The following is a 22,512-nucleotide window of genomic DNA, read 5'->3' as shown; positions in this document are numbered from 1 at the left end:
GCTTCATTCTGAATTTTATAAACAAGGTGTAATGCCATGCAGCAATATATAACAAATACTATATAAATGTGTGATTCCAACTTATAATGGTATGCTGGGAATTTTGATGCACAAAAAGTGATTGTATTTCCACAATGGCCAATAATAGGGAGAGCAATATCTAAAGTATAGTTCTAGATATGCTAGCCAGGCATATTTAATTCATGCCTAGAACTTTTATGCACAACATAGATTTATTAGCATCATAGCAAAGCATCAGCAATCTCAGAATCAAGGTTTACTACTGAACTGGAGAACTTATTTTGAGTGATGGTACAGGACATCATCATTACCAATTCGTCCAGTCTAGCTCAATACTAGAGGAAAAGCAGGCCATTCACATTACTGCTAGAGCGACTCCTTGTTTATAGGAGGTCCAATTAATCACTGGTGAACTGCTTTAAAGGGTAGAAGGATTAATTAAAACTAGACATTGCAAAAACATATGCCTTGAAAACCTTGGGTGGTAGCTACTTCATGATAATCATGATGAGAATGTCCGAGAGAAGTACTGTTTGAATTTCTCTAAACCCTAAACCCAACAATCGTCTAGATGAAGCATTCTGAATAACGTCATCACATCTGCCCTAAAAACGTAAACAAACTATCCATTTCTAAAAGCTGAATGAGACTGATTTTGCACACTGAAATATGAGAGGGGCCAAAAAACATTGCAAACTATCATAAGCTTCGCAAACCAGGATTCTGCCGCAGCACTATCAACTCACACTTGACGGTTCCCTGATGCAACCCTTGCATTCAGAGATACCATTGGAACTTCACATTTTGATTACTTTACAAACATTTGTATGAGGGAAGGCCATTCTGTTAAAATAGACAGCTCCCTCCAAAAAAATTAGGGTTAGGGCGTTTGAAGTAGGAGGAGCACACGGTATTCTTTAGTAAAAGGCGAAAGAATAGTTCGCTATGTGCTCAACCCACGCCATCCCGATGAAAGATAACACCTTTGAAAATTCGTATTTATAGGACAATCTCAGTTGTCCTTTGTATGTGGGATATGGAAGTAGCAGCTATCTACATTTCGTATCGATCCACCCATTTTTTGTTTATCACAAGATGTGGACAGAGACATCAGATAGAGTGGTTTAAACTTTAAAACATGGTGCAGAACGAGTCACAATATATCACGTCCAAAGAAGAATTTTCTCCTCGTGGTTATTATACCTATAAAATTACAAATAAATATGATTTTATTTTCATCTCATTTAAGCATGAACAAGATTTTCTACGGTTTCTTGTACGTTAACCTTGAAGCCACTCTTCTTCCTTGTAGGTAAGATTCGATCCTCTCGCTACTAATGGTGCATACTCGACATTATCAAAAAAACGATTCTCCGTGCCTTGCATGCTTCAACAACATTGAGTTTGATTACATTTCAATATGGAATAGTTACTAATGAGGTCTTCTCTTGTGTTATGCCATGCCTTTTTTTGTGGAGCCACATTCTTGCACCCCAAATTTTTGCCCACGGATTTCATGATCCATTACAGTGAGTGATGGGTAGACCACATGCACTTGAACGTCTTAAGTGAGAAACACTAAACAACTCAAGCATGAATAATGTGACATTCATAACCCTACAAATGCAACGGTCTACCATCTAACGAAAGTGTCAAGAAGATGTTGATGGATATGTTTTATGTTTAAAATGATCTATGTCACCTCTAATCATTCTTCTATATCTCTTTGTATATAATTTCACACATCAAGCTCTCAAGCCGTTAACAATGCATTTTCTTTCTACACTCTCGTCCAATTTCATGTGCCAAGCATCGTGCCCACAACCTTCACATTCAATCTTGATCCAATAGTTTCGTCCAATTTCACAGCAGAGCCAACCCACAACTTTCATTCATACTAGTTCTTCCCTCTCTTGTATCAGCCAGAGATTCTAGTATATTCTTATGTAAATGGCTACATAATACTCTCTTCAATGTTAGTCAGATTCTCGAAGATTCTCATATAAATGGCGACATAATAATTTCTTCAATGTTACTCTTTAATTTCTCCTTGAGAATTTGTTCTAACTAATTTCTTGAAGATTTCTATAAGTATGACCCAAATCCACTTCAGCTTCTGAGTTTTGTACCCTTCAATTTCACATATTTCTACTCTCATTTTCCTCTTAGCAAAGATACGCATGTGTTACATATCTGTCCTTGAGCATTTCCTCCTTCCAACTTCTTCTCGTCATCATGACAAATCTGTGAAAACTAAATGCACAAAATTCAAATCAAGCAGCAACCAAAAAACCTAAGAAATATGCGGTCATCCCCCTCCATGGATTGGATCTGCATGATCTGTAAATGCAATATGTATTGGCAGGCCTAATTTAGCGATACAGAAATTCAATAATATCAATGAGGCTAGGGAAGCAAAGCATAACAAAAAGAATTCCAGCCCTTTCAATAAGTACAACACGAGCAACAAACCACAAACCTTGGTACTTTTTGCCAATTAGGAAAAGTTGTAATGGGGAAGCTCAGCATTAGAGCCTCCCTTCCCAAAAATTAGGGTTAGGGCGTTTGAGGTAGGAGGAGCACACGGTATTCTTTAGTAAAAGGCGAAAGAATAGTTCGCTCTGTGCTCAACCCACGCCATCCCGATGGACTTTAGAATCGTATCCAAATCGGTTTATATAAAGCACGGGAGGTTTCGTTTTGTATGTGGGATATGAACAAACATGACCTCTCTCTGTCTCTTCCATGGTCTATGGGCAATAGTACAGTTTGTTGCCTATTTCCTCTTCACACCACCAATGAATGCCATGTCCTACATGACTCATGTCACTTCCTCTGTGTCCCTAGGGTTCTTTAGAATTGCCTTCTCTTTGCGTATATCATATGATACACATTTGCATTAGCCAAACTTATTTTTTCTTTATGCAGATGCACGATTGAAATGGTGGGGCTCTTCTTCCTCTTGCACCATGAATGATGATAGAGTGTGGGGGATGATGATGTGAGGGAGGGAGAGAGAAACTACAATGTGTTACTAAACATGCAACTGAAACTCTTAACCTTATGCTCATTCAAATGGAAAAAGAACACATAGACGATAGTTTTGTGTTTGTATTGTAATTTGTACCTAACAATGTGGTATAACGACCCTGAGAAATTGACTAATTGCATTGTCTAGAGTGTATAAGTCTCACTTTTACTTTTAAAGATACCCTCCTTTAAGAGAGGACAGACAAACCTCTGGTTGAACAGAGTTGTCCACATGACAGACAAACCTCTGGTTGAACAGAGTTGTCCACATGCATTTGACAAGATATCCCTATACTCATCAATTTGAGATATTTGCAATTCTTGTTACTTCGTCTAGAAGAGATATTTTCTAGCTACAAATCCACAAAGTTGTTAGTATAATTTAAGTTTGCATTCTCTCTCATTTTTATGGAAATGTTTTAACAAGACTTCTTGATATTCTTAATTCTTAATACAAGCAATGCCTGTCGCAATAAATTTAAGTCATTATTCGAGATTTGTTTCTTCCAAACCTTTAACCTATCACGGTGTGCAACCTTCATTTACACTTGCATATAACTTATAATTGTCACGTACATGTGTATTTCTAATTCGAAGACATTCTAAGAAAATATCTACATGCAACACATTTTCAACTCAAATTTTGAGCGTTTCTTGTTTTCAATCAAGTTTGGATCTATACACCATACATTTAACACCCAAGTCATACCTATGTACAGAGAACTCCTTAATCACATCCACCATTTTTGGAAATGCCCAAAATATTACATTTCTTCTATACCAAATTTGATATATTGGGCATGGCATGGATATATGTTATAACTATTTAGCCTTTCATCTATGTTCGTTAAACACACTAACAATCTTTCCTTCCTTACCTGCGTTTTGCTTATTTTCAATCAAGTTTGAATCTACAACATACATTTTACAGCCAAGTCATATTATCTATGTGTAACAAATCCACATCCACCATTTTTGGACATGCCCAGAACATTACACTTGTTCTATAACATATTTAATATATTGGGCGAGGAATATATTAGTTATATGTTCGTTAAAAAAATTACCAACAATCTTTCCTTCCTTAAGGATAGCACTTCAGTGATTAAACTAACAATTAAAGGTAGATCTACTTTAAACTTAGATGGCTTACCTGCTCTGTTGAAGTACAGAGTTGTTATACCAAAACCAATTTTGCTTTTATTTCTAGGAGCATTTGTAATGGGGAAGCTCAGTAGTAGAGCCTCCCCTCCCAAAAATTAGGGTTAGGGCGTTTGAGGTAGGAGGAGCACACGGTATTCTTTAGTAAAAGGCGAAAGAATAGTTCGCTCTGTGCTCAACCCACGCCATCCCGATGCACTCTGCCATGTGCAATATCTAGTTTTTATAGCTTTTGAGGTTACTGATCCTTTGTATGTGGGATACGTAACTAAACATGAAAATGTCTCCAACTTATTATACTATTTGCATTGTCATACTCTACCACTCCCCATATGTGTATATGAGTACATGAAGAATGGTATATATATTGTGAAATGCACATAACCATATGGATGTATGTATGTATGTATATGTCATTCTCTACCATACATCATATACTCTCGTTCAGCTTCCCGTATATATGTATATGAGTACATGATCAATCATAGATATATGTATATATTTATGTCATACTCTACCACCCATATTGTACTCTTGATTAGCTCCCCATGTATGTGTGTGTGTGTGTGTTGGTTGCTTGATGCATACTTTATGCCATCATAAAGATTGAGAGTATGTGTGCCATTGTACATGTTCAGTATCAGCAATGCGTTTGGGTATTGAAATCAACTTACGAAGGAATATGACTTTACACAATGTCCGGTTAAGAAGAAAGGCATTTTCCGACATATCAAATGCCTAGCTATAGTTTCCTATCCTAACATTAGTTGAGAGAACTCAACATTCACATCTCAACTTAACCTAGAGATTCAAGCTATCGAAAGGAGGACATATCACCACTATATGCAACATTGGTTTTGTTATTTACCCTACCTTTCAATTGAACCATCATCAGCCATAATAAAGAGAATTGGATTCCATTTTGGTAGGACTCATTAGCTACATACAATAGGTAGAATACCATATTGAATCAAGGGAAGTGTATATCATTCCTATTGTAAAAAAACAATTGGTACATCCACAATGTAATTAATGTGTTTTTCCTAGTCTATCCCCCTGGAAACATCATGACATATGGCAGGGTAGCCTTTCATAGTATTCATTATGTTCATTACATCTCATTGACTCTTCAAAGATATTTAAGCTTAACATAGTAATATCTTTGGGACATTCAACAACCATTTCAAGGTATCAAACCATTTGAGCTAATTACAAGAACTAAAGATGACATGTTTTTCTCAATCCAAGTTCTAAAATATAGTTGAGTATTAAAATACTTATAGCTAAATTTACATGTTTTTTCAATCCACATTCTAAAATGTGGCCAAGTATTGAAAATGCCTTAAAATAGTAATCAAAGTCTAAAGATATTGAACATTGAACTTCATAATCACAACTATCACCATTTCATTACAATTAAGAAATTGAATCTTCACTCACATTAAACATGCACTCTCTCACACACACATGCGTGCCTCCTCTAAAGTTGTAATCATTTGAACATTCACAATTAGACAATCTTTGTTTATCATCATCTCTCATTGCTCATGCATCCGTCATGGAATTGATCATATTCATGTCATGAGGAGAATGATAAAGAAGAGGATGACAAAAGTGGGGAAAGAGGAGGGGTAGGCAATGTAACAAGTGCAATCTCAAGTCTTACCATCATGGTTATACACATGAAAGCACAAAGGGATATGAATATGATGTCATTCCATTTAAGGAGAAGAGCATTAGTTTTGCTATATATCATACATACCAAACTAGCATAATGAAAAAATTTCTTAACTTGTACCAACTTACTTTGAGCATGTTGGAATCTCCTTGAGTCACATTCTTATTACTTGCGCCGCAGTAGTCGAGTGAGTTGTTACCTTATCCTAAGCTTATTTTTAGCCAAGAGTATTTTCTATTACCCTTGTTTTTTTGTATCCATACTTCTTCAATAACAAATATTCCAGCTCGGTTTCGTGCCCTTTCCTAAGCACATCTCTTGCAAACTTCGTGTAGTAGCACTTGCACATTGTTGCATGCATTTCCCATGATACAATGTTGATTAAAGTAGCACCCTTCTTCTTCTAGGATAGAGACAGATATACACCCTTTGATTGGGTAAACCATGGGAGATTATGCCCTTCAAGGAATGACAAAAATCGATAAATAAGATGTAGTTGCAAGGGCTTTAGATTTCCTTATCTATTCTATGTGACCATCTTCATAATACAAAAGGACAAAGTCCAACAAGTTAAAGAAAGCTCAACAAATGAACACATTAAACTAACAACGTAAGATAAACTTTCACCCTTCGCATATTTTGTATCCTTCATGTGTTGTTACAAAAAAAATAGCTTGCTCTGATCTCATATTGTTATGCTATGCAACTTAGGACAACTCTTGTACAGTTAGGTGATGCCATTGCCTCCTTCCCCACCCCTTCTTTCAGGCTTCAGCACTATTAGTAGCTACTCCAATATTTTACCATGATTAAATTTGATTCATTGGGCATGTAGAGAAAAGCCCATTCTACATTGGTCCTCAATGTTTTGTATGATTCTTCTAATCTTTCATGGACTATTCCTCGAAAGCTTGTTATATGAATCTTGTAGCATGCACAACATGAACTTTTTATCATCTCTTATTTCTCCAAAAGAATGAATTCGTAAATTTAATCGGTATCTAAAAATTACATATAAGATTTTGGGGTGGTGGAATGCAATCCAAGCAAAAATTCACATTCTTGTACATGATATCAGATATACAACCCAAGTAAGAACATTTTTCAATCCATTACATACTCTTTCGAAAGCATGTTATATGATTCTCATGGCATGCACAACATAAACTTTTTATCATCTCTTATTTCTCCAAATGAATGAATTCATGAATTTGATCGATATCTAATAACTACATATAAGATTTTGGGGTGGTGGAATGCAATACAAGCAAAAATTCACATTCTTGTACATGAGATGATTTATACAAACCCAAGTAAGAACATTTTTCAATCCACTGCATACTCTTGTAACATTTTCAATACCATTGTTACTTCAAGTGCATTACAATCACGCTTACCATCAAAATTGGGAAGCATTCCCTGTAGACTATCAACATCTCAGAGAGCTAAATATAGATGTCACAGAAAATGAGATGCTTTTAGATCAAAAGATTCCCAGGTTTATTTCTAGCATTTTACAAGGGGAAGCTCTGTAGTAGAGCCTCCCCTCCCAAAAATTAGGGTTAGGGCGTTTGAGGTAGGAGGAACACACGGTATTCTTTAGTAAAAGGCGAAAGAATAGTTCGCTCTGTGCTCAACCCACGCCATCCCGATGAATTGTACCAAGTCTAATGTCTTCATTTTATAGGGCTGGAGGTACATTGCCTTTGTATGTGGGATGGTCTTTCTTCAGCCACACGCATCAAAAAGGGCTGTACCAAATAAGAGCGTTATATGTCCCCATAGTTTACTTGCATGTATAATATGACAACCACCCTTTCCATAGGGAGCTTGTACATAATAGTAAATTGCATTGTATTGTGTCACTAGTATTTGTAAGATGTGAAGTTGCATCTTACGAAAGAAGAGCTTCCCCAATTCAAAATAATTTAGGTTATGCCATTTGTGCTCGGACCGGGAAAAAAAAAAAAAAAAACTCTAGTAAAAGGTGAAAGAATACTCTGACTTTTATGCTCAATCCATGCCATCTTGATGACCGACAAAACACCTCAATGGTCATACTTATAGCTTGTTGTCTATAATCCTTTGCATGCAATATATATGTGGACTCTCCCAATTGTGGTTTTTGGTCATCATTATGACATCCCACACGTCCAACACTTGCCCTTGTTAGATCATAATTGACCAATGGAGAAAATTAGCACTAAACAATCTTATATATCCATTGACAATGTGATAGATGCACCATTAGAATCCCTTTGATTTTGTTTCATCGTGCTCTATGTACAGATTTACTATACACTTGCTCTTAATTTTGATACTTTCTTTATGTCATTGAGACATCAATAGAGAAAAAGGAAACAATGATTTGGAAGGATGCCTAAAATATAGAGTAAGCAATGTAACATATTGTGGTCATGTGTTCCTTTGTGCCACCCTTTTAGCACACCCTTTTTAGCGCGCATGTAGTTAAGCCCGCCCAAAAGGGTACCTTTGTATCAACTATAAATTGAGCAAGAAGTAATAAGCTAAGTAGGATGGTTTTGATCACTTATGTGCATTTCACAATATAACAAAAACCTTATCCTCGTGGTTATATATATCATATTATAAGGAAATATGAATGCATTGCCATCACAAAGTTGAAGTACATTTGTCTAGTTTTTGTTATACCTTACCGATTGAGAATAACTCTTTTGCTTGCAAAATAACATTTAATCCTCTTGATGTCCATTGATACTCAATATTATTCAATTATAGATTCCTTTTCCAAATCACATTGTTTCGTGAAGCTACATGAAGAAAGGAAAATAGACAAGAAATATGTGAACGATCTAAAAGCCTCAAGATTAGTAGTTAAGTATATAGGTTTGATAAAAATGAGGTGTTTCTATATGGATCTTGATGTCTACGTCAATTGTCAAGACAAATGTCACTACAAAAGGTGAGATTGCACAAATATGGCATATCATTATGTATGTAGTTCCTACTGTGTTCTAGAAGTATTATTTGTTCACTTAACAACACATATGTCACAAGTAAGCTACAAGTTTAAACCATGCTTTGACCAACTACCATTTATTTCCAAGGGATCCTTCCCTCAACAACAATGGTGTCGTGATGTCAAGCACACGTTGGAGTACTCAAGCTAAATTTCTTTAGAAAGCAATGATGCAAGCCCACAACTTTATCATAAACATTGGTAACATTTTATAGAAGTTAAAAAGTACCATCATAGGAGAACGATCATCCCAATCCATTCTATAATAAAAGACCACTATGAATGAATTTTTAATCCAATTTATTTCAATTTTCAAGGCAAATGTACTTAGTCAAGAAACAAAATATATGTAGGGTTCCAACAAAGAGATATGGAACAACATGCGAGACAATTTGATAGTGGAAGCTCTAAATGAAAATTGGCATCTACAACTCAGTCAACATTATGATACGGCTCTAAGCATCAATATTGAACTTTGTTGTTACAAGGACAATATGTAGGTACTAGGTAGTCAATCCCAACAATTCCCAACTACAAAAGGTAGGGCATCTTGTAATTTTGGTAAACATGACGATGATAGCATGGTTTTGCTTAGATGCATTGTTTAAAATTAGACTAGAGCATTTGAAGTTCTCAAAATAGCTATTGTCAAGATTGATCGAGTCATTTCCTAGGAAATTAAAGATCCTTGAGAACATCTAGTATGTGTGAGCTCCAGAAGAAGACATTCTATTATATGAAGACATTGCTTTGAGAACGTCACATGCTTGGTGTTTATGAATATTTACTCATGTTGCATGCCATCCAACTTGCACCAAGAATCCAAGCATAACATCTTTGTTATAGCAACAAAATAACATCAACATGTATTCCCAAGAAAGATACAAATACATTTTTTCATTGAATTAATATTGTTAGCCAATCGAATTATTGATGGCCGAATGTTAAATTACTTGTTACACGGAAATGTTGTTGTGTCTATCATTGACAATTACCATCGAATTTAGGATGTATTCTAAGTTTAATTGTCATATTCATAGTTTCAATGAACATTGTTATATGCATCTTACAATCACAAAAATACAAATATATTTTTTCAACAAATTAATGTTGTTAAACAATCAAATTATTGATGGGCAAATGTTAAATTACTTGTTACAAGGGAATGTTGTCATGTAGTTCATTGACAATTATCATCGAGATTATGATGTACTCTAAGCACACCACCCTTTCTACTAGCACATTTCTCTTTTCTACCAATATACTACATCAACCTTGTTCATCTTTTTATTTCAATTTACTTATAGTGGGAAGCTCAAATGAGAGCCTCCCCTCCCAAAAATTGGGTGTTAGGGCGTTTAAGGTAGGAGGAGCACACGGTATTCTTTAGTAAAAGGCGAAAGAATAGTTCGCTCTGTGCTCAACCCACGCCATCCCAATGAATAGAGATAAATATCAATACTCGTATTTATAGCCCAAACCTTTCTTGTCCTTAGTATATGGGATATATAAGCATTCACTCAACACTAAACTTCTTTTTATTCACCATCACATCACGCCAAACCTCTTCATCTTTATCCTTACAAGGAAATTGTTCAACGGAGAATATTAACACTAGACAATCTTCTTGTGTTAATTGACAATATGATTGATGCATCATTGCACTACATTTTACACTATTTCATTGTGTTTATTCTCTTTATCTATGCTTTTTGCACCCTTCTTAACTATGTCATTAAGAGATGGAATCTTAGATGTCATTTACTTGAATGTATGAGAACAAGCACCAATTGCAAGATTTGGTCCCATGAAGAGGACACCCAAAGTTAAGAAAATCTTGCAACAATCTTGTTAGTATGTATAGCCCACTTTCTTTCCTTCATCAATGCCTTATTGTGTAGCAACCAAACTTGACACCTTGAGCAAATCACTGCTATCACTCGTTAGTCCATTGAGTTTTTATCCCTCCTAGAGCATTTTCCGTGGTAAAGATTATGGTGTTTTGTTCACTTTTTTGTTGTTGATCTTAAATATATTGTATCAATTTAAGTATTTGATTACTAGCTTGTATGATACTGCAATTCCGACTGATGGTTTTAGATTCAAAAATTAGCATTTGCTTGATCACTAAATGGAGGCAATCTTGTCCATAATAACCTTATTCTTTGTTCACGATGTGATGCTTGTCATGGTTCCTTTATTAACCATACATATATCATGGTCTCATTGTACTTTATTTAATTGAAAATGGGAATAGAGGAGAGGAGGACATAGAGGGGATTTCACAAAGAACACATTAGGGATAGAGAAAATGTAGACAATATAACAGACACATTCAAAATCAACGATCTTATCCTCATTGTTTTTATTACATTCATATACCTAACTACATATTCGTGTGCTACATGTGAAACCTAAACATGGTGAATAGCCAATATTAGTTAGGCAAAATATATAGTGTCTACAATATTATAACATACTCGCCAACTCACATGAGCTTAGGTAAACTCGCAAGAGATGTCATGGTCTCAAAAAACTTTCTCCACTTGGAGATGTAGTTTATGTAAATGAAGGAATTAGGGGCTTTACTTCCTTGGCAACCTACACTCTACAAGCAAATAAAATTGTTGAAAGACGAGTCATGACTCACGACATAAATGTGGACAACTCAGACAAACTCTCGACCAACTTGGCAAACTCTAACAACTATAATGAATTCAGACTCCAACCTTATGACAGTAGGCCACATAGTTTTGACTTTGACATTGCTTCAATTAGTATTTGGAAAATACAACATAAATTCTATTCTTGTGCATTGACAACTCGAAGACTTTATGATAATGGTACATAAATTCATACAATATATTGTCCTCAAGCTTGTTATCCCTAAGGCTATAACCATAGATTGACATATTCGCATTCGTGGGGTTTCCCATTCGAATGCAACCGAATAAGAATACGAATGGGTAGTCAAGTATTCGTTTAACACCCCCCCCCCCCCCAAAAAAAAAACTTTTTTTAAAAAAATTTCCTAAGATAAAAAAAAAAAGAACTTAACAATAAATAGGGGGATAATAAAAGAGAGGGACTTTGGGGAATTGACACTACTAAAATTTTATAATAAATGTATAGTCGTTTTATTTTTAATAAATAAATAAAATAAACTAAAGGCTCATTAATTTCTCACTTTTTATTTCCTCAAAATTTATGGATATTTTTATCTTGACATTAAAAATGGTACTCCAAACTAATCATATCTTCAAAGTTCATACTAATAGTAATCATATTTGTATAATAAATATAAAAATATTCGTTTTAAAAAAATTAATTAATTAAAATAAGTTTCATAAACTCTCTTGACACTATAATCTACTAATGAATAATTGTTTTTTTTTGGTGAAATACATTTATTTTAATAATTAATTAATTTTTTATATTTATTTTACCAAACGAATGGTTTTTTAATATTCTTGGGGCCATTTTGTATTCTCGAATATTGAGAATATTGCGCATGGATAATATCACGCATGTGTCAATCTATGGCTATAACCTTGATATTTTGATGAAAAATAACTTATCCACTAGGCAATTGTTCTTATGGAAGCATAGGTGGTGCTCACCAAATCCCTTTTGCTACCTCTATGGATTCCAATGTGTAATTGCACTAACATGCGCACAATGCAAAATCAACTTGTGGTTTCTTCTTATGTCGTGTAAGAGGCCATGGATAAATCATATTCATTTCCTAATTATTTGAGCATTACGAATACCACCCTTGTAGGATGAACAAGCACTTACCTCGTTAACTAAAATATAGCCACCCACCCTTCTACCATGCTATATTGGAAACCAACCACCCATCTACAAAGACCATTTGCTTTGCAAGGCCCACCCTAATCCAATTGCATGTTTTGAAAATGAACTAATCCTTAAGATAACTGGGGATTGCTTTGAGTAGTTTGTTACTAGGATTTGTATAGTTTGAAGCTCTAACTATTGAAAGAAGCCCAATTCAAAACAATTACGGTTAGGGCATTTGTGACGGGATGAGTACATAGTATTATTTATTACCTCGCAAAAGAATATTTGCTCCATCCCAATGGAATCACAAGCTATCAATGTTTATATTTTTTATAGTTTTGGAGTAACCTTCTTTTTGAATGTAGGATAACTAAAATGAAAGATATGTTTGGCCACCCAACCATTTCCTATTTTTGAGACATTTGGAGGTGTCCATGTTTTAACGTTGTCGGTTCACCGACTCACTCTCCACTCCTAATTCATCCACGACGTGTCTCCTTTTATCATGTTCATTGTGAACTTGTATTTGCTCTTACATTCGCTGAAGTTGATATTATTTATCATCATTCGTAAAGCCATTGATAATGGTGCTACTAAAGAGGAAGGCAAACAAGGATGGAGCAAGAATAAGTTCACACATCTCCATCATTTTGATTCTTTACACCATCGAATGATGGTGACTACGAAGATAGTTGGAGGGGCTTAGACCAAGAAGAAAAATATTGCAATTAATAATCCGATCTTCATTATCAGGCATATGAAATATTAAACATACAACCATTCCATTTAGGAATCTTAACTTTTGTCTTCACGTGTAGCTACACAACTTTGAGAATGTTATCAAGGACGAATTAGAACATGTAGCTACACAACCATTCCATTTAGGAAGGTTAATTCTTTTGTCTTCATGTAGGTACACGACTATGAGAGAGCTGACAATTAATTAGGGTGCATACAAGCTAAATACTATTGTACCCAATTGTTGGCTGTTCAAAGGGGCTTACATCATAACTAGAGCCATGTAAAATAAAGGGCTTTTTCGGACAATTGTGCTGATTACATACATATTGGACCTACTAAAAGGATGATAATTGAATAAATCAATACATACATGTCTAACAAATCAATGAATCAAAAGTTATCTACGATTTCTATTTTATTTATGTCAATAGATTGCCGTCAATTGAATAAATACATGTCTAACAAATCAATGAATCAAAAATTATCTATGATTTCTATTTGATTTATGTCAATAGATTGCCTTCCTATACATATTAACTTTATACAAAGATGACAATTGAATAAAATGAATAAAATGAATCAATACATAATATATACATCTCAATATGTATGATGTAATAGAAAGAATCAATGTAAAACTTCTCTGAGCTTTGTTTCGATCTGGTCATTCCAATTTCCATTCATTCCCTCTCATTCTCTCTGTCTGTCTGTCTGTTTGCTCCTCGATTCATCCATGGCTTCCAAGCTTCTTGCTGTCGCGCGACGTTCACCTCGCCTTCGATCTCTGCTTCATCCTCCTTCTCCTTCCCCATCCCTTTCTCCACCGTTTCCTCAACCATCTCCCCTCACACCTCTCGGTCCTTCCTTCTGCATATCCCCTCCCTCGAACAATCCTCCTGTCTTTTCCTTCCTCAGATCGCACCACAAGGTATTCTGTTTCTCTTTTGTTAATACTTGTCTCCATGCCAAAGCAAGTTTATTCTCCGTTCTTCTGTAGATCATTTTCTCTTCCACATAGCAAGGTACTCTATTGAATATTCATCTTCCGGTGAATCTTTGTCTCCGCTACAAAGCAAGGTAGAGAGGTTTTCTGTAAGCTTTTTCCTTTTACACGAGAGAAATATGTATGTACGTACAAATCTTTTCTTTATCACAGATTCGAAAGTGTTTTCTTTGTTTGTCATCACCAATGCACGTAGGTATGTAAAGTTTTTATTTTTCTCCACGAGAAAAATTACATATAGAAACCAAAGTATGTATGTTTCCACAATCAACCGAGCTTGCTATGCATGTAAATCTTTTTCTTCACCACAGTCAAGGTGTTTATGCAAAGTTTTTTCTTCTTTGCAACCAAGGTATGTATGTATGTATGCATGCATGCAATTGAGCTTGGTATGCGGGTAATATTTTTCATCGCCGGAAGAAATATATCTGAAGTGTTTATCTGCCTGTTAATCTCCTCCAATTCTGTACTTCTCTGGATCAAGTTCATTCATTTCACCACAGTTTCCCCACACAAGCAAGCACACTGTTGTAGTTCCATTTCAATTCCATCATTTTGGTAATCTAAATTCATTTATTTGTCTTCAGTTTTTCTTTACAGGCATAACTTCACAGCGTGCTTTTGCAACTTCTGCAGCACCAGAGGTAAATCATCATTCTTTCATTTTATTTATGAGACTGCGTTATTGTCCCTGGGTACGTGGGTGCAACAATGTTTCATTCATGATTTGGACTGTAGATGTGAAATTTCAGAACTGTTCTATTTGTTTGTTGAATTCTAGACTTCCAGAAATATTTCATTCACATTCTTGACTCTACATATGCTCTTTCAAATTATTTCACATGTATTGTACATGCATTCATAAGCGTCTGATTCATGTTTTGGACTCTAGATATATGAATTCGAAACCGTTTCTTCCATGTTTTGAACTGTAGACATGTGCGTTCAAAAATGTTCATCAGAAATGTTAGATTCATATCATATTAACTCTTTCATATAAATGTTTCATGAAATTTTTCTGGACTCCAGAATTATCTTTTCAGAAACGTTGCAGTCAGGTTTTGAACTGTAGATATGTGCTTTGAGAAAAGTTTCATTTATGATTTGAACCCTACGCTAGATGTAGGCTTTCAGAAATGTTCCGTTCTTCCAGATTTTTACTTTCAGAATTTTTTTTATTGATGTTTTAGACTCCAAATCTCTGTTTTACAAACGTTTTACCGATTTCTTGGATTAAACATATGTGCTTTTAGAAAGGCTTCATCCATGTTTTGTACTCTAGATAATATATATTTGTGTTTCCAGAAATGGTCTATTCATGTATTGGAATCTCAATAATAGATATATGCTTTTTACACAGACATTAAACTCATATATTGAGCTCTTGGCCTCCTTTTTGAGAAATGTTTATTTCATGTTTTGGACTCTAGGTATGTGCTTGCAGAGAAGTATATTCATGATTTGGACTTGAAGTTACATCTTCATTGATTCTTTTGTCGTTCATGTTTTGAACTCTGGATCTTGTCTTTGCAAAATGTTCTCTTATGCTTTTCTTTTTACTTCCTCTCTCATAGGGGAAAGAACCGTCTGAAACTGAAGCCGTGAAGAAAGATGGTCTAAAGACCAGCTCATTTCAAATCTTCATGTCCAGCGTTGCTACTGCACCAGCATTGCCTATGGTACTTGGTATAGCAGGAGCAGTGCCGTTCTTAGTGCTCACACCACCGATCCCATATTTTCTTCCTTTGCCTGTGAGTTTTATATAACTTCCTTTTTCTGCAAACTGATATTGTATTCCAAGACATTTTAAGCATGTGGCAATTCTGCTTTGCTGCCTTATCCAAATACCTATGACCTTATAAAGAAATATGTAAATATATAGGAAAACCACGAATTAAATAGTGCACATGTAATGTAAATGCATGCATGATTAATATGTTGTGAACAAAGAACAGAAACATGTGAACAAGAACATTAAACAAATGTACATTATTTAGTCGAAACATCTTGTTGAATACAAAGCCATATTGACTTCATAGAAATTTTGTTTCTTTGCTTGATCCCAATAGTAAATATCGATTAACCGGTGTGCTTAATGATGATGTTTGTCTAGGAATTTGTAATAATATTCTTTATTTATTTGTTGGTTTGTTAATTGTGCTTTATTCTGTACATCTAGCTTGAATTATGTATGTATGTATATTCTTTTGTCTGTAAGTTCACACATTATTCCATGTAAAGGTGATATGTATTGGGATTAAGTGAAGAAGCCAATATTTCTTGCAATTAGACAGTGTTATTAAATTATAACTTCTTCTGTATTTCTTTGTTGGTATGTTAATTGTGCTTTATTCTGTACATACTAACCTGAATGATGGATGTTGTATATTCTTACATTCTTCCATGTAAAAATCATATGTATTGGGATCAAGTGAAGAAGCCAATATTTCTTCTGATTAGACACTGTTATACAACAGACCAGGACTTTGTATGAATGAATAGGAATCCATAACCACCATTTTTATTTTCTATATATTAGTCTTTATGTACACACATACACACACACACACATGTACTTATATGTGATTCATTATTTATGGTTAACATATTCTCACTGCTTGAGATTCCTTCTTCTATGTGAAGGAAATCTTCAGGAGGTCTTAGCTGTAAACCCTATAGAAGCACAATCACTTTATGGAGCAGCAATTCTCTCATTCTTGGGCAGTCCACATTGGGGGCTCGCAATGGCTGGTGTTAATGGTACGTCATTTTATTGCATCGTTATTTATTTGAATCTTTAGTTATCTGTAACTTGTTTGATTTGTTGAAGATTACCAGCACCCCTGTAAAAATATTCAATTGATTGCGAAGCTTCCAACATTAGGTAGTTTCATGCCCGCATTGTTGAGGTCAAAGGGTACACTTGCATTAGAGCCCTCTACAATGCTTAAAGCTATATGGTCATAACCACTTAATAATGAAGAAAATCACTTCATTGGTTCAAACTTCCACCCCACATATGTACTTCAAGAAATTCATGGAATTATATGGCCTTCTCTTTTGGGAATCACCAGTGGCAAACATATGCAATGAATTTTATATACTGAGCGTGATAGTAAAACTGATTTTGAATATGATTAATTTATGGTTTGTGGAAATATCTGTTTATACATTGCACATATATACCCTTATAGGATTTAACACATTTTATATAATGAATATGGATGAAAGCACCATCGAAGAAACAAGAACAAGGCAAAAGAATTTGAACACTTGTTCTCCAAGTTTGTAGGTAGCTATACTACCAACTTGCATATGAGTTGTATTCATAAATAATAAATCATATGCAACTAGAAAAGGATATTAAGAAAATGTAGATAAGATGAATGTGATACACGGTATCCTTGCTAGGTCACACTGTACTGTATGTAAACGGCTTGCACATTATATTAATTAATTTATGAGTAGTAAGTCCTTATCAAGTAGTTAAGCAGCACAATGAAAGTAATATTTATGTGGAGTTTCAGTCACACATGACAAAAACCTTCATAAGTAGAAATTACATGTTAAGGTTTCTTAATAAAACTTCAAGCTGACTTGTTTCTTTTCTTAAAGAAGATTTCTATTTGAATGAGAGTGGTTTAGGGACAGGTGTAGGAAAGTTTATAAAAGAAATCTTATATATACGTACATACGATACATACACCCCCTTCTTTATTATAGATTGTCACTCCTTAAAAAATACACAATGATCCTTGTAAATTAAACAAAAAAACACTGTGCAATGTGAAATATACTTAAGGTTCTTTTGTGCTATAGGTAGCTTAATGATTTGTTAACTTTTCACCTCTATCAGCAATAGTCTAATCTATGCCAAATTACATGAAGTCTTTATAGAGTTTACGAGAGCATGCCTGTGTGTAATGCAAGGAACACCTGATTCTTTCAAAGAATCAATAGTCCTTTTTACCATGTAGTTTATTATCTGAAGTATGCTCTCTAGATCTGGAAAAAAACCAAACAACTGTGCATGTGTGCAGGAAAGAGCTAGTTGAACAAATCACTTACATCTATTCCTTCCTGAGATAATTCTGGGAATGTTCAATGGAAAGAGGGGGGATATTCAGGTGTACTGGAGTCTGAATGATTCAATCTCTATGTATAAAATAGTATACGAAAAAGAACCTATTTGTCTAATGCACAGAGAAGAAAGACAAGGGATGACATGCATGATAAATAGGGGACTTTTATGATGCTATTTTAACAGGTATACATGCACTATTTGGATGGTACACAACAGCATCCATCCACAGTTAAGATTGGGTGCATAATCTCATGCATCGGGGTGGGTGATTCGGAGAGGTAGGTGACTCAAGACACCACAAAATATGGTTTTCAGTCCTGATGATAGGCGAGGTGACTCATATTGCACTCTCTTTTAGCTTTTGCAATCTCTATCTTTTCTAATAATGTAAGGCTGTTCCTTCATTGTTGCTTCACAATATCTGTAGGCTGTTACAATGTGGGAGGGAAATCTACTGTTGGCCTGATAACTAACTTGCATTCTTTGATGTGTTTGTTCTTTTCTTTTATTTGCAATTTTTATTGCATTGGGTGCATCATAGGAATGGTAGCAAAAATTTTCTTAGAATGAATGCATAAGAATATTTGGGATTATTTTTATGTTGGATAATATTTGTGTATGTACACTGTATGTGAGTGATACTAATGAGTGTGAGAGTTAGGTGAATGTAGGTTTCTCAAAGTTCTGAGATGACATGAAAAACAGGATGTGATGTTTTGTTTTGTATTTTGCAACATTACATTGAATCACCTCTTCAGAGATAAAAATAGAAAAGATAAAAAGTAGTCCAAAATACAACATTGTGATATATATGTCAGGCAGATAAAATAAAATCTGACCAACAACCTTCCTATTAGGTACAGAAGGAGAAAAAATAGTACAGGAAAAGAAAAGAAAGGGATTCACAAAAGGTCTTGTTGGCTCAATGATAGGTGCTGGGATCCATCATTTGTCATAGTTCAGGAGTTGGTTGCTTTCTTGATGAATACTAATTTATGAGCCTTCTTGATGAATACTAATCTACGAGCCTAATACTTAATAGCCAATCATGGGGGCTTGTATTGAGGGACGAGGATTTTTACCAACCATAATTGATATCTTTAGTCATGTCTAACAGTAGATGAAGATTTGGCTCCTACTTTTACTGATAGAACGATGAAAGGAGTACAAGGAATGATTCAAATATAAAATTGTTTGTTCAGCAGTGGATATGGCAAGTGGCCCATCCCACAGAGAAGTTTTTGGTATCCTGCTGAGACCCAAGGAATTCTTGATGTAGGTAATGCAATTTTTTAATGTCATTGTGGGATATACCTCCCCTTTATCCTCGTGGGCAACAAATTCTCTTGTTGTAGAAGGGTTTCTCTCTTGTATCTGAAACAAGAGTAGGTGAATATACATATATCATCATTCATAAAGTAATGTTTAAGTACATGAACCACTATACTGAATTTCTATGACCCAGATAATGTATATCGAGATTTCAGCAATGAGAGCATGCATAGTGTTCATGAGATACTATTATGAACTATAATTTTCCTCTCGTCATCAATACCAATAATAGGTAAAGATTAATATGCCGTCATTCATAACGTAATGAAAAAGTAGATAGGCCACTACTGAATTTTATCAGCCATGAAAAAGTCTACAGGAAGTATGAGAAAGTTCTGCAAAATATATATAGAACAAGTGTAGCTATATTTAATGTCTTTTGTCATTTATATCCTACATTTGAAATTTTATTAATTGCATATTTGATTCATTAAGTTAAAACTTTGGAGTATTGAAGTAAGATATTATATTTTTTCTACAGCATCTCCGAACCACAAAATTTTCAATTATGCTAGTAACTCTCTGAGGTGAGTCATGCATCTCTTGTTATGCCTCCTGTGGTAATTCATTTAAAATTAATATAATCAGATACTCATAAAAGTGCTGTATCACGTTGAGTTTTTATTATTGTGGTTGTGAAGCTCCTAAATGTAAAGCTTGTTTAGGTGATGGTCAAAACCCTGAGCTGGGTAGGATTAGTGAAGTTAGATTCTAATTGATTGTAGGCATTAGAGCATGCATTGCCAGGGTGTCCCTGTGGATCTGGTCTTTATCTGATATTTCCAACAAAGCACTGTGACTGGATGAGGGCAAAGTGCAGTATTAGATTGAGTTCTTGTTGTGCCAAGTGCAGTAGTAGACTGGCTGTACTCCTCTTATTGTGTTGAATGCAGTGGCCTGGTGACTGTTAAAAGTTAGATATCAAAATTCCATTTTCCATTGCCTGTTCACTTTTAACTGTAAAAGTCATGGCATTTTACTCATAGCAACAAAAACTGGTATGATAATTCTCCTTGGTCATATAACTGCCTCTGCCTATCAACATAAGTCGCACCACACAACCATGTAAGATGGTTAGAGATAACCTAATAAATTACTCAAATACCCCCACATCAGACGTTTCTAGATTCTGTATAGCCTTTTCAATAATCAATTGATTAGAGAAACTTGATACCTTCATTGACTATGCATACGATTAAACCTTTACAAGCAATGATGACCACTTAAAGATTCATGACAAGGCATACTGCTTATGAAAGTTTCTTATCAGATAAACAGTGACTAAGATTATTTTAATCACACTTTGAAACAAATTATTGTAAACATGTAATGTCATGCACACATCTTATCTCTGGACAAGCCTACTTTACTAGTTTGTTTTAAGACAAACATATGATGACTATCTATGAAAATTCGTTTTTCTTGGAAATCATAAACATGTTCCCTAATCTATATGGCAGATATGTCTGGAGTGTTGTGCCATCATTGGTGGCTTGGGCTGCGTTGTTAATGTCTACAGTTCCAAGACTTCAGTTACTTATTTGTTCATTTGGCGTGGTATGTTTTTCATACACTTAAGCATACACAAGCATACATACACTTAAGATACATAGATATGTAGGTACACATGTTGTTTTTGTAATACATTATAATTAATACTGGTGGGAAACCACGACAGGAGGTGAAAAGCTACAAAAAGTGATTATAACTGATTATCAACATCTGTTTTCAAACCAGAAATATCCAAAGAAGAGTGTATGTATGAGATCCTTCTGAAACATAGCTAAGAATGAACCTTCTATATATATAACTACTGATGCTGTACATGTTTATTAAACACAGAACACAGTTTTATAGTTCCCAATCATTTAGTGGATGTACTTATATGTAACTTATTTCTTTGCGTTTTCAGGCTTTTGTTGTGGATGTAATCTTTGCTAACCACGGATTTTTGCCTCCATGGTAATGATGTCTACAATAAACTAATACTTGCTAGTAATGTGTGTTTTAACAAGAAAAAACTATTCGTTTTATTCAGGTATTTGCCATTACGGTTGCTGTTAACAGGGATAGTTATCTTATGTCTGTCTGCATCCTTGATTGAGCTACTGATTGCTGAAAAGCTTGAGGCAAAAAAAGTGAGGAAACATGCACCTTAGTGTTGAACTGTAGTTTTTCTTTTCTTTTCAATATCCATTGAGAAAACAATATTGTAACTTTGGTGATGAATTTTCATATAGTACGACTTGTAGAAACCATAATATCAAATAGATAATAAATTATTGAAATTTGAGGGATAAATACCGTATATACATGGCAGTTTCTCAGTATATTTTCAAATGGCCTCTTCGCCAGAAAAATGGTGGGGGCTGTAGACCGACTGTAGGGGAAAGAAATTACCAACAAAAAAATATTGGGCTTTTTCCTTCGCACGATATTATGTTTGCAAGGGTCTCCTTTTATAAAATGCCAAGAGACTATGCATATAAAAACTCTTGAAACAGCTCAATTTATGAGATGTACTAGTAGAAATGCTTTAAAAGAATAGTGGGAGTGTAGATAAAGGGGAAGAGCTCATGGTATTGTCTGTTGTATTCACACTTTCCCTTCTTTGCATATGGATTGTGTATATTTCATTCATGCAAAAACTTGTACATCAC

At 34.7% G+C, this 22,512-nt stretch overlaps 1 protein-coding gene, 4 non-coding genes and 1 pseudogene across 5 annotated transcripts; 1 reads left to right on the top strand and 5 right to left on the bottom strand.

Annotated features, from left to right (window-relative positions):
- Positions 1-869: 869 nt before the first annotated feature.
- LOC147859770 (U5 spliceosomal RNA) lies at positions 870-986 on the bottom strand (annotated as a pseudogene).
- Positions 987-2,539: 1,553 nt separating this feature from the next.
- On the bottom strand, positions 2,540-2,662 carry LOC147859769 (U5 spliceosomal RNA). The gene has a single exon (XR_015530290.1). It is a non-coding gene; the product is annotated as a U5 spliceosomal RNA (small nuclear RNA).
- A 1,615-nt stretch (positions 2,663-4,277) lies between these two features.
- Positions 4,278-4,401, bottom strand: LOC147859768 (U5 spliceosomal RNA). Its single transcript, XR_015530284.1, has one exon. It is a non-coding gene; the product is annotated as a U5 spliceosomal RNA (small nuclear RNA).
- A 3,012-nt stretch (positions 4,402-7,413) lies between these two features.
- LOC147859767 (U5 spliceosomal RNA) lies at positions 7,414-7,537 on the bottom strand. Its single transcript, XR_015530288.1, has one exon. It is a non-coding gene; the product is annotated as a U5 spliceosomal RNA (small nuclear RNA).
- A 2,664-nt stretch (positions 7,538-10,201) lies between these two features.
- On the bottom strand, positions 10,202-10,325 carry LOC147859766 (U5 spliceosomal RNA). Its single transcript, XR_015530289.1, has one exon. It is a non-coding gene; the product is annotated as a U5 spliceosomal RNA (small nuclear RNA).
- A 3,776-nt stretch (positions 10,326-14,101) lies between these two features.
- LOC147859765 (uncharacterized) lies at positions 14,102-22,072 on the top strand. The gene is made up of 8 exons (XM_087325018.1): positions 14,102-14,361; positions 15,024-15,080; positions 16,011-16,187; positions 17,091-17,196; positions 20,334-20,379; positions 21,313-21,409; positions 21,765-21,814; positions 21,891-22,072. Exons 1-8 carry the CDS (start codon positions 14,167-14,169, stop codon positions 22,009-22,011), a joined length of 849 nt encoding a protein of 282 aa, XP_087181144.1. The 5' UTR covers positions 14,102-14,166; the 3' UTR covers positions 22,012-22,072.
- Positions 22,073-22,512: the final 440 nt, after the last annotated feature.

The sequence above is a fragment of the Azolla caroliniana genome, unplaced genomic scaffold (genome assembly GCF_043228905.1).
Source record: "Azolla caroliniana isolate FFs.n. ecotype wild unplaced genomic scaffold, voAzoCaro1.0.p SCAF_9, whole genome shotgun sequence".
Taxonomy (NCBI): Eukaryota; Viridiplantae; Streptophyta; class Polypodiopsida; order Salviniales; family Salviniaceae; genus Azolla; species Azolla caroliniana.
This window is presented reverse-complemented; position numbering and strand designations above follow the sequence as displayed.

Coding starts and splice junctions, on each gene's coding strand:
- LOC147859765 (XM_087325018.1), top strand. CDS start 14,167: ATGGCTTCCAAGCTTCTTGCTGTCGCGCGACGTTCACCTCGCCTTCGA. Junction 15,081..16,010: donor CAACTTCTGCAGCACCAGAG/GTAAATCATCAT, acceptor CCTCTCTCATAG/GGGAAAGAACCGTCTGAAAC. Junction 16,188..17,090: donor CATATTTTCTTCCTTTGCCT/GTGAGTTTTATA, acceptor GGAAATCTTCAG/GAGGTCTTAGCTGTAAACCC.